The sequence below is a fragment of the Mobula birostris genome, chromosome 7 (assembly GCF_030028105.1).
Source record: "Mobula birostris isolate sMobBir1 chromosome 7, sMobBir1.hap1, whole genome shotgun sequence".
NCBI lineage: Eukaryota > Metazoa > Chordata > Chondrichthyes > Myliobatiformes > Myliobatidae > Mobula > Mobula birostris.
The window spans coordinates 152,920,733-152,934,076 of NC_092376.1; the positions used below are offsets into that span (position 1 = coordinate 152,920,733).

The 13,344-nt window shown below is 40.3% G+C and overlaps 1 protein-coding gene across 9 annotated transcripts in view; it reads right to left on the bottom strand.

The window, feature by feature from the left end:
* LOC140200510 (rap guanine nucleotide exchange factor 6-like) overlaps positions 1–13,344 on the bottom strand; it is a 397,383-nt gene that overhangs the window by 34,378 nt on the left and 349,661 nt on the right. For 6 of the 9 annotated variants that reach the window (XM_072263951.1, XM_072263945.1, XM_072263944.1 and 3 more), the window contains one exon: positions 9,479–9,502. The exons of the other annotated variants lie outside the window; for them this stretch is intronic. In XM_072263951.1, the coding sequence (XP_072120052.1) occupies positions 9,479–9,502 (24 nt within the window). The remainder of the gene's footprint in view (positions 1–9,478; positions 9,503–13,344) is intronic. 9 annotated transcript variants of the gene reach the window in all.

Here is a 13,344-nt window from a genome sequence, read left to right on the forward strand (position 1 = left end):
CCACAGTAACAACAGAGAAAGATTTGTGAATAACAGACCTTACAATGGCACAGGAATAATTGCAATGAGTTAATAGATAACAGGATACCGAGAAAAATTTTAAGGAATATAGTTCCTCTTGACCATACTAAAGAAAATTTATACAGGTAACATAGTCTATGCGAATTAATAGGAGATTTGCTTTTATTTACTGAACTACAGGATATGACTCTGCAAACTACCTGGCGATCAGTTTAATACTCATAATGATGATTAGGAAGTTCTTGAACACACTCCTTTCCTCAACCATCACAATCAAAAACAGATAAAAGTCCTCAGTTAACGAACTCCTGACTTTTGCACATCCCGTACGTAGGAACAAGTATTTGGGAAACAGGTGAGGTGGATTTGCCATCTGCTCTGGGTCTGCAGTCAACTATTCTTAATACTAGCTAGACCTTTGCCACATCAAACATAAGAGTACATTCTCGTAAGCACGCTGATGTCCATTTTGCCAACCCTATCAAGAGATGGCTCCTTGAGATTGTTATAGCCAGGGGAGGTAGTGGGGATAAGGTCTCATAACCTATTAAATGCTTCCAATGGTGTGTGTCTCAAAATGCTTGTGACGACCAAGTCCAGCTCCTGGCCTTCTCGTGAGGCTTAGCTACTAAGTCTGGCGGAACTGTTTCTACTGAAAGGGGAAAGGGCAAAGTGCCTCAAAACCAGTTGCCTCGGTCAAATAGGACTCATCAGCCATGGTTGGCAGCTCCTCTAGGAGAAGGAAAACTCTTGATCTCAAACCTCCACTGCCTTACAGGTACACCCGCTTGTGGTGAAGGCTTTGGAAGTAAATCCAAGGCAAAATCTGGAGCTGGAATCCGCAAGGAAGTTCTGCATTGAGTTCAAAGCTGACTGGCAACTCCTGCAATGTAGCTAATGCTATCCTGTTACCAGTCTCTGTTGTTCCTTCAGATTCATCAGCTGCCTGGAGAAGGGGAATCTACTGCATGGACAATAGCTTGCTTTCCATATCCTCCTGCCCTGGCTTGCATATGATGTAGACAGCTAGAACACAACATTCAAGCTTGACCCTGACCAACGGAGGGCCTCATCTGGAGGCATCCCTTTCAGGCCACTGACTGTCCTTTGTACAATCATCATTTGCATTTAAAACCTCGCTTATAGTAAAATGTTTTAAAGGAATATCATTATTAGTGCAAGATAAACTCAGGCTAAATTTATCACCCATTTTAATCCCACTTCCTAGTCTGATATATCCATCCATGGCCTCCTCCACTGTCGTGATGAGGCCACACTTAGGTTGGAGGAACAGCACCTTATACACCTTGTATTCCGCTTGGGTAGCCTCCAACCTGATGGCATGAACATCGATTTCTCAAACATCTAGTAATGCCCCCCCCCGCTTCACCATTTCCCATCTTCTTTTCCCTCCCTCCCTCACCTTATCTCCTTGTCCACTCATCACCTCTGTCTGGTGCTCCTTCTCCCCCCACCCCTTTTTCTTTCTTTCTTCCATGGCCTTCTGTCTCTTTCACCAATCAACGTCCCAGCTCTTTACTTCATCCTTCTCCCTCCAGGTTTCACCTGTCACCTGGTGTTTCTCTCTCCCCTCCCACCACCTTTTGGATAGGTACAGGGATGAGAGGGGTACAGAGGGTCACGGTCCAGCTGCAGGTTGTAGGGACGAGACAGTTAAATGGTTCGGCACAAACTAGATGGGCCTAAGGGCCTGTTTCTGTGCTGTAGTGTTCTATGACTCTATTAACATCTAGTTTATGATCAAGAATACCAGAACAAGATTTAAAATGCTTCTTGGAATACGTATTTCTATGGAACAACCTACCTCTGCAGGTATTTTCTGTCATGTGAGAATTTAGTTCATGGCTACAGTTCTGTCTTGTGAACTGTCAGGGTTACAATTCACAGGAATGGGGGTCTGTCATAGCCTGGGGAATGACGTGTTCTTGACCTTAATTAATTAATTTATTTGATGCTAATGGACTTTGTTGTACTTGCTTTATCTCTCCTGCCTTTATATACTTAAAGAGATACCCAGTTTCAAAAGAATTCCACTAACTTTACAACATGAGGACATTGTCGGAATATAAAACAAAGCAGGCTAGTTTTCTTCCAGTTCTATGATTTATTCAGAATCAACCAACAAATATGAAATACAGAGAAGTATACAGGACTGCTCTCAGAGGGGCAAGTATCGTTAGGATAATGTGCGTGCACACACATGATCCCCCATGATAGCTTGTGTTACTGGATGGCAACTGATAGTGCCAGTGAGCCCCCCTCGTGCGCAAGGGTGACATTATTAGTTTCAGTCCTTGGTCCTTCTTGGTATTGGTAAACTCTAAATTTTGTTTTAATTTTTTTTTAAACACTTAAATCAGAGCAATAAATGTTTCTCACATTTCAACATTAACTATGTATTTGTAATCAATTCAGCCTTTGAGAACATTTAAACATTCAATAGAAAGAGCAACAAACCATTGCTCTTTAAAATATGTACAAACGTACTAATCATGCTCAAAAAAACTAAATTAAACTGTCAATCTGGACAATAGTAGACAAATTATAGATTTATTCAAGATTAGTGCACCTGGTACTTTCCTCCTGATTTCAAAGGCAGCATACAGATAGAGACACTGAGTCATGAAACTGTACATTATATTAGTGGGCCCTTGGTCCACCACATCTACCTTGACATTTTTTGCCGATCTAGGTTAAGCCTATTTGCCTACAATAGGCCTAAATGGTTTAGGCCTTCCCTATTTCCGACATAAATTATTCCTTTATTCCTTAAGTGGTCCCTAGCAAACATCTTGGTTCTGATAAACTTACAGAATTACTTGGGAGTCTCCTTAAACTTACCATCGCCCTTTTTTGCTCTCCTAGCTTATTTCTTAAGTTCTCTCTGCACACACTATATGTTTGCTTTCTCTCCTCCCACGCCCTTCCCCAATCTAACCTTTAATACCATCTTTCTTTCAGCTTTACTGGAATATGGTGGCCCTGAACTCTTAACTCTCCTTTTAAAGACTCCCACTTGTCAACTAGACACTAGAATACTACAGCACAGTACAGGCCCATCGGCCCTCAATGTTGTGCCGACCCATATATTCCTTAAAAAAAAGTACTAAACCCACACTACCCCGTAACCCTCTATTTTTCTTTCATCCATGTCCCTATCCAGGAGGCTCTTAAATACCCTGAATGTTTTAGCCTCCACCACCATCCCTGGCAAGTCATTCCAGGCACCCACACCCTCTGTGTAAAAAACTTACCCCTGATGTCTCCCCTAAACTTCCCTCCCTTAATTTTGTACATATGCCCTCTGGTGTTTGCTATTCATGCCCTGGGAAACAGGTATGCCTCTCATACTCTTGTAGACCTCTATTAAGTCCCCTCTCACCCTTCTACACTCCAAAGAGAAAAGTCCCAGCTCTGTTAACCTTGCCTCATAAGACTTGTTTTCCAAACCAGGCAACATCCTGGTAAACCTCCTCTGCAAGCTGCAAGCATCTGTTCCCTATTTCTTTTCTCCACCTCCTTTCTTTGAGGTCCAAATTCATCTTTTTCTATACCTACCCTGTAATTTACACAGAATTTTGTTCACCTTTTTCTAAGCATTTCCCTGCCAATACATCCACCACCTTCCCAGTTTCATTTCTTGAGATACGATTGAATAATTGAATACTGCCCCATTTCCAGTTTGGCTTTCTACATATTGTCTCAACAAACAGTACAGTCAGCATTGATTCGTTAAGGGGAAATCTTGCCTGACAAATCTATTAGGATTCTTTGAAGAGGCAACAAGCAAGTTGACCAAAGAGAATCACTGAACATCATTTACTTGGATTTTCAAAAGGCCATTGACACACGAGACTTCTGAAGAAAGTAAGTACCAATTGTGTTACAAGCAAGGGACGAGATTGGATTAGCTGACTAGCATAAGGAAGAGAGTGAGGGTAAAGGGATCCTTTTCAGGATGGCTTCTAGTGACTCGTGGGGTTCTGCAGGGATCAGAGTTAGGACCACAACTTATCAATATTTACATTAACGTTATGGATGAAGGAACTGATAGCATTGTGGCCAAGTTTGAGGATAGTACCAGGATGGATGGAGAGTCGGGCAGTGTGGAGAACGCATGGAACATGCAGAAAGACTTAGGCAGGTTAGGAAAGTGCAGAGTGGCAGATGGAATACAGCATTGCAAAGTGAGCAGTTATGCAAGTTGGTAGGAAGAATAAAGGTGTAGACTATTAGTTAAATGGGGAAAGAATTCAGAAACTAGAGGTTCAAAAATACTAGTTCAGAATTCCCTTACGGTTAACCCGAAGGTCGAGTTGGTAGTGTGAGAAAGGCAAATTAAATGTAGGCATTTGTTTCAAGACAATTAGAATATATAAACAAGGATGTACTGCAGAGATTTTAAAGAGCGCTGATTAGACCGCATTTAGAATATCACGAGGAATTTTGGTCCTCATGTTCAAGGAAAAATAAACTGGCCCTGGAGAGTGTCCAGAGGTGTGTCCGGGGGTTTAGGTGTTTTAAAAGGAATAGGATGGGAGGTAGAAAAGTGGGGGGGGGGGGAAAGAGTAGCATTACTGGTCAGGGGTAGCATCATGGCTTTAGAAAGGGAGGACGCTGAACAGGGAGTGTCCACTGAGTCGGTGTGGGTGGAAGTCAGAAATAGGAAGGGATCAATCACTGTGCTGGGAGTAGTCTATAGGCCCCCAAATAGCCCTCAGGACACCGAGGAGCAGATAAGCAGGCAGATTTGAGAATGGTGCAGGAAATACAGGGTTGTAGTTATGGGTGATTTCAACTTCCCTCATATTGACTGGCACCTCCTGACTGCAAGGGGGATAGATGGGGCTGAATTCGTCAGATGTGCTCAAGAAGGATCCCTGACACAGTATGTGGACCAGTCAATCAGAGGAGAGACCATACTGGGTTTAGTTCTGGGTAATGAACCTGGTCAGGTGGCAGACCTCTTGGTGGGGGAGCATTTTGGTGAGAGTGACCACAACTCCCTTAGCTTCAGCATAGCTATGGAAAAGGATAAAAATAGACAAAATGGGAAAGTGCTTAACTGGGGAAGGGCTAACTATGAAAGGATGAGGCAGGAACTAGCGAGAGTAAATTGGAAACAGATGTTCAAGGGTGAAAGCACAGAAGTAATGTGGAGGAAGTTTAGGGACCACTTGTGCTGGGTTCAGGATAGGTTTGTCCCACTAAGACAAGGAAAAAATGGTAGGAAAAGGGAACTGTGGCTGATGAAACACGTGAAGCAACTCATCAAGAGGAAGGAGGAAGCATAAGTTAGATATAAGAAGCAGGAGGGGTTCATGAGCAATATAGGGTAGTCAGGAAGGAGCTTAAGAAAGGGGCTCGAAGAAGGCATGAGAAGGCCTTGGCATGTAGGATTAAGGAGAACCCCAAGGCATTCTATGCGTATGTGAAGAACAGAAGAATGACAAGAATGAAGGTGGGGCCGCTAGAGGATAGAGAAGGCAATGTGCCTGGAAGCGGAGGAGATTGGGGAGGTCCTAAATGAATACTTTGCTTCAGTATTCACAAGTGAAAAGGTCCTTGATAGAACAGGCCTGAGTGCTGGACAATGTGGAGATTAAGGAAGAAGTAGTGTTGGATCTTCTTAAAAACATCAAGATTGATAAGTCCCCAGGGCCGGACGTGATATACCCCAGGTTGCTGTGGGAAGTGAGAAAAGAGATCGCTGGAGCAGTAGCTATGATCCTTGAATCCTTTTTGGCTGCAGGGGAGGTGCCGGAGGATTGGAGAATGGCAGATGTGGTTCCCTTGTTTAAAAAAGGTAATAGGGAGAATCCTGGGAACTATAGACCAGTGAGTCTCATGTCGGTGGTCTGCAAACTATTGGAAAGGATTCTTAAGAATAAGATCTACGAGCACTTGGAGAAGTACAGTCTACTCAAGGATAGTCAACATGGCTTTGTGAATGGAAGGACATGCCTCACAAGCCTAATTGAGTTTTTTGAAGAGGTAACAAAAGAAATTGATGAAGGTGGGGTGGTAGATGTGGATTTTAGCAAGGCATTTGACAAGGTCCCCCACGAAAGACTCATCCAGAAAGTCATGACGCATGGGAACAGTGGAACCTTGGCTGGTTGGATAAAAAATTGGCTTAAAGGAAGAAAGCAGAGGGTGGTAGCGGAAGGAAAGTATTCTGCCTGGAGGTCAGTGACTAGTGGAGTGCCACAAGGATCTGTCCTGGGACCCTTGCTCTTTGTGATTTTTATAAATGACTTGGATGAAGAGGCGGAAGGATGGGTGAATAAGTTTACGGATGACACGAAGATTGGAGGAGTTGTGGATGGAGCTGTAGGTTGTCGAAGGTTACAAGAGGATACAGAGTTGGGCAGAAAAGTGGCAGATGGAGTTCAATCCAGGTAAATGTGAGGTGATGCATTTTGGAAGGACAAACCAAAAGGCTGAGTACAGGGTTAATGGCCGGTTACTTAAGAGTGTGGATGACCTCGGGGTTCAAATCCATACATCCCTCAAGGTCACTGCACAGGCTGACAGGATAGTTAAGAAGGCCTATGGAATGCTAGGCTTCATTAATAAGGGGATTAAGTTCAAGAGTAGAGAGGTCATGTTGCAATTCTACAAATCTCTGGTAAGACTACACTTAAGAGTATTGTGTTCAGTTCTGGTCACCTCATTATAGGAAGGATGTGGAAGCTATGGAGAGAGTGCAAAGGAGATTTACCAGGATGTTGCCTGGACTGGAAAAGTCTTATGAAGCAAGGTTAGCAGAGCTGGGACTTTTCTCTTTGGAGCGTAGAAGGATGAGCTGGAACTTGATAGAGGTCTACAAGATTGTGAGAGGAATACCTGTTTCCCAGGGCATGAATAGCAAACACCAGAGAGCATATGTACAAAGTTAAGGGAGGGAAGTTTACGGGAGACATCAGGGGTAAATTGTTGTTTGTTGTTTTTTTTTTTTTTTATTTTACACAGAATGTGTGGGTGCCTGGAATCACTTGCCAGGGATGGTGGTGGAGGCTAAAACATTAGGGGTATTTAAGAGCCTCTTGGACAGGCACATGGATGAAAGAAAAATAGAGGATTACGGGGTAGTGTGGGTTTAGTACTTTTTTAAAGGAATATATGGGTCAGCACAACATTTGAAGGCCGAAGGGCCTGTACTGTGCTGTAGTATTCTAGTGTCTAGTGGTTCATGAGAATGATTGTATGAATGAAAGGCTTAACATATGTGGAACTTTTAATGGGTCTGGGCCTGAACTCAGTGGAATTTAGAAGGATAAGGTGTATTGCATGGAAATCTTCTAAATACTGAAGGGTGTGTGGATATGGAGAGGATGTTTCCATTAGTGGGAGAGTCTAAGGTCTGATGGTACAGCCTCAGAATAAAGGAATGCCCCTTTACAACGGAGAAGAGGAGGAATTTCTTCAGCCAGAGGGTGGTAAATCTGTGGGATAACTACCACACAGATAACAAGGTCATTTGGTTTTTTTAAAGACACAGATTAATAGGTTCTTGATTGCAAGGGAATACAGGGAGAAGGTGGGTGACTGGGGTTAAATGGAGAAGCATAAACAATGGCCGAAAGGCCTATTTTTGCTCCTGCACCCTATGGCCTAAAACATTCTTAACAAATTCTGTCTCTTTCACTCAGGCAATCCCAGTCAATGCTGGGGAAGTTAAAATACCATACTACTCTAACACTATTGCTGTTACACTTTTTTTTTGCAAATTGCTTATCAAACTGCTCCTTTAACTCCTATCTATTATTGGGGGGTCTAAAGAATAACTCCAGTAAAGTGATTTCTCCTTCTCTGATTCCTAAATTCTATCTATATGGTCTCACTGGATCATACCTCTAGAACACCCTCTCTAAATACTGCTGTTAGTGAGAATTGTCCTCTTCTGTCATGTCTGAAACTGCGTTGCCAGGGAAAATTAAGCTTCAAATCTTGCCCTTTCTTCAATCACATTTCCATAATTGTAGTAACGTCATTATTCCAACTGTTGATTCATGCCCTAAGCCTATCTGACTGACCCATGAGGTTCCTTGCATTAAAGTAAATTCAGTTGAGCCTACCAGATTTCCCATGCTTCTAAACCTGTTTCCGTTTGCTCTTCCTACTAGATTGCTTGTTTTATCCTCTACATTTTTCTCCTCACCTGCTACATTGCTATACTGTCAGAAGTACCATTAAACCTTGACTCTGTTTGCTCTCTTCAATAGACAAAAAAGTTGACATGGCATTACTGCAAAGAAAAGCAGGGAAGGATATGAATCTATATTTCCAAAAAGTCAAATTATGGGGGTTATTAATGACTGGGGGAATCCTATATATGCATTTCCTATATTACTACAGTTTTTGCACTTTATTAAATATTTGACCAACTATAAAGTGGCTGAGGTTGTTTCGAAATGGATTCAATGTCAGTATATTAATTAAAATCTTTTTGTCTTGAAACTCTTCACTTGATATAAACAGCCTACATTCTCCTTTTATTTTTGCATAAAATAGCTCCAACTTGATGTCACTGGTCTTTCTGCTTTATCCAAAAACTGAGACTGTAAATTACAGACTTTTAATTAAGACATTTAATCAACATAAATCACAATTTTAATTGATGTCGAACTGATCAAGACCAATTTCAACCTTGCTCCCGGTGGTAGTATTGTTATTTTAACATTAACCACAGTATTATTGGAGTGGATATAAAGAGTAGTGTGATGAATAATTGACCTGAAAACTTAACTCTTCACAGATGCTTCCTGCCCCTTGAATATTTTCAGCATGTTTTGATTTACTTAACATAATGCTATGTGGGAAATAGTAATATAATACTGCATCAGTAATAGTCCCAATAAAATCATGAGGAATATAGTGAAAAGATTTACTTTCAGTTAATCATGCTACACCTAAGCTATATGTGCCATTTATTAAAAGTTCCATCACTCATCAGAAATATCAACACTATCATATCAAATAAATATAAAATTATTCACCACTAATACAGTTGCAAAGCACAAAATTTACTGAAAAATACTCTTTTCTTGCAAAATAAATGCACAAGCTCAGACACAGTTAAAAAAATCATATAAAATGGATCTAAAGTTGTCCATCGCTATTACCACTGCAAAACAAAATTTACTGCAAAATGCTCTTCACTTGCAAAATAAATGCATAAAGCCCAGGCACAGTCTTAAAAAATGTTTAGAGTTTATATATTTTTTTAAAAATTGCATGCATTGTTTTGTTGTAAAAGGCATTTAGTTGAAGTAGTTTAGAAGTTATTCTGTAATATAACAATATTATAAGGGGACAGGTGGGATGGGTATTAGGTTAAGTGAGACATGCTGTTTTACAGGGCAGGCAGTTGTGAGGAGGATGCAGAGCTGTTATGTGCCAAAACCTCAGCACCTATGCACAGACTACTTACCCCAAACTCCTCCATCTCTTCTTCCTGTAAGTGAGAGCCATGAACATTGAAGCATGTGTTCAGAGAGAAAGGTAGAAAAGATAAACCAGTTCAGAAGAGAAAGAGGACGAGGGGAAGAGTGCAGTACAAGGGAACAGAGAGTTCTATAAAACTGGCACTACTATTCATATTATCAAATCAAAAAGATCTGATCTAATCAGAACATACTATTGATATCAAAAAATAAACAGCTGGATGATCTCTGCAGGTCATGCAGCATCTGTGGGGCCATAGAGTCGATATTTCACGTCAATTTTCTGCATCATTACTGACAATGCAGAGGGAGGAAAGCCAGTATATAGCAGTGACAGGATTGGAAAGGGTAAATTCAGAGGTTATTGGGTGATGGGTGGATTCAGGTAAAGGAACCAGGTGAGGAAGAGATAGGAGAGGTAAACCAAGGAGAAGAAATCCAGATAGATAGGAATGTGGAAGACTTGCAGATGGAGTCAGGCGGGGGAGGGTGATGTGTCTAGGTAATGAGTGAGGAGAATAGAAAAAAATAATTAATAAAGGCTGGCAGACCCTGGATAGTAGTCTGAAAGGAACGCAGGAAGACTGCATTTGCTGTCATGTTCTAGCTTCAGTCTTAACCATTTCCATTGCCCTCCCCTCAACCTGTCTACATCTCCCTAAAAAAACTGCTTTTTTCTCCTTCTTGTATTTCCACTTATCACCTACAGTACTCAGCCCGTGTCTCATCTCTCCCACCTCCCCCATGGCTCTACCTGCTTATCTTCCCACATTGCTCCATCTATCACCTTACAGTCTCTGTATCACCCCTCCCTCTCACTTCTGTATATTGATTGTGTTCCCCTTTACCCAAACACCTTCCCAACTGAAACAGTAACAAACCCATTTTACCTTCACAGACTCTGCTTGACCTGCTAAATTCTTCCAGCAGTTTATTTTTTGCTCAAGATTTCAGCATCTGCAGATTCTTGGGTCGACGTACTACTGATATGTTACATAGAAACTGGTGAATGGTTATAATCCTGCAACTATTCCAGACTGAAAGCTGGACTTTAATGGAGTGAAAGAAAAAAATCCCAAGATATGCACTATAAAAATTTTAATACAAATCACATTCTCTTGTGGCCTTGTAGGTATTAAAGTGAGAAGTAGTGCAAGATTGAAGCAGAATTACAGAATATTCCAGATTCTGCAAAACCTATTTCCCACCTTTGAGGTTGACTTTATTTTGGACTAGTTTCAAAGTCCCCTTGACTGAAGTTATTCCCTAAGAGTGCATTCCATTCAATTAACCCAATAATCTAACTATAACGATCAGCAGTATTATAAATCAACAGTAGCGTGATCCACTTTCATTACATCATGATTTGGGACAATTATATTTTAAGTATAATGGCCACCAAAGGCATTATTGACAAGAACCTTGAAGCATCATCTGGATGGGAAGAAAATTGTCCCAAGATACTGGGCTTCTCTTAGTTTTATGCTAAAACACCAGCAAAAAAAAAAGTTGGTATCTCTTTGTGCAAAATAAAACTACAATGGGTACCCCCTTAAAAATTGCCTCAACAGACCTGCTTTCAAGTTGCTACTATCCAGCAAAAAATGACAAGCTGAAAGACACCAATAAGAAAGAGGAGATATTCTTTTATTTATAAAACATTTAAAATTGTAAGTCAGTGGAATAAGTTTCATTTCTTGAAGCCCTAATATTTTCATGGGAGTTAATATAGCCGACGATATAAAAATGACAAACTTTATGGATACTAAACTTGGTGACCAATTAAACTAGGATGGAAAAAAATGACAAAAAGGGCCATTAAATGAATAAAAACCATATCATTCTGTGGCTCAATCACAATGATCAAGTTTTTAAATCACTTTGTAAACTGCATTTCAAATTGAATAAATTGCTGTTTCTCTTCTGAGGGTAATTTCAACAACAGCGAAGTAAAAACTAGCATTAATGAAGAAAATGAGTAACTGCCTCGTTAAAGATCCCACACTCCCTTTGCTCCCTACCAACCACTGCCAAGTTGAGAAAAAAAGCACTGGAAAACAGTCATGGTTTCACAGTAAAAAAAAAGTAATTGAAGTCAATGCATCTGTAATAAGCACAGCATTTCATTTATTTAGACCACGTATATTCAGATGGAATGAAGTGGAGTAATTTATTATGAACCATGTAAAAATATTCTGTAACTATAAGCACTGTAATTCAGTTGATCTTCAATTTATTTTGTAGCCATTTGCCACTGTTTAAATGAAAATAAAGGTGCTTAATGCAGTTTACAAAGTGAAGTGATGTTAGATTGTAATATCTTATTTAGCATTGCTAGTATTTTTAAAGTGTTTAGTCTTTGAAGTTGGGCATGTTATTGCTCATGTTGAACTGTCAAGCTCTTTGGGTAATTATTTACTACAGCAATTATTTTCATACTCAGGTTCAGTTTGATTTAAAAAAAACTTTTCTCTTAAATGCTTAATTAACAGCAAATTCTAATGTTATTTTTATTGCTATCATTTAGTTCAAAAGCAAGCTCAACATTTAAAATCTAAATGCATTATCTCAAAGTCAGAAAAATAATCAGATTCAAAGTACCAGCACTAATTGGGTGAATGCCAAAGAACACAATTATCAGTCCCTGTGAAATTTCAATGTAGCAATTACAATTGACCACTTTTGCCATCAATCTCAACCATTTTACAAACATTTCCATCCTATCTTCTTCAGGACAATGAAAGGGAATGGAGAAAAACAAAAGAGAAAAAGAAATGCGTCAATGGATATTCATGCTGAACGGGTGCATAAGTACTGGCCATTGGTTATACTTACCTCTATGCATCCTGCTACGTTAACCACGGGACTGAGAAAATAGGTGGCTGACTGAAACTGAATGTGTAATGAGCAAACTAAAAGCAGTACACACACTAGTTTAAAACAGAGGCTGTGGGGGAATTTCCAACAACTCTTGATAGGTTATTGCTGAAAATAATTGGCTATCTTCTTGGAGTCCACGTCTATAGCTCCCTCAAAGTCGCCACACTAGTCAACATGGTGGTTATGAAGACGTATGGTGTGTTGCCCATCATTAGTCGGGGGAAATGAGTTCAAGAAGCGGAAGATAGCTCTATAAAATTCTGGTTCCATACATATTCACTCAGAATATTGTGTTCAGTTTTGGTCACCACATTATAGGAAGGCTGTGGAAGCTTCTAGAGAGGGTTCAGAGAAGATTTATCAGAATACTGCTTGGATTGGAGAGAAAAGGATAGATTATGTGAACTAGGGCTTTGCTCTTTGGAGGATGAGAGGTGACTTGATAGAGGTGTATAAGTTGATAAGAGACACAGACAGTGGACAGCCAGAGACATTTTCCCAGGATGAAATAGATAATATGAGGGGGCATAACTATAAGATGATTGGAGGAAAATGTAGGGGTAAATGTCAGAGGTAAGTTGTTTATTTTAAAGGGTGGTAGGAGCATGGAACACACTGCCGGGGTAGTAGTAGAGGCAGATACATTGTGGACAATAAGAAGCTCTTAAGATAGGCAAATGTATGAAAAAAACAGAAGGTTATGTGGGAGGGAAATGTTAGATTGATCTTAGAGTAGGTTAAACAGTTGGGACAACATGGCCGAAGGGCTGTATTGTGCTGTACTGTTCTGTTCCATGTTCTACGTTAAAAGCAAGTTTAAATTTTGAAGTAATAGCTTTTCTTTCCACACTGTGTGGCAGAGAAGAATGAAAACATAAAACAATAGATAACCAGAAAATCAGTTGGCAACGCATACTGTGATTAGCATTAAGCTGTATGCTGTAACTCTCTCAAAGAAACTGGAAGCATTATC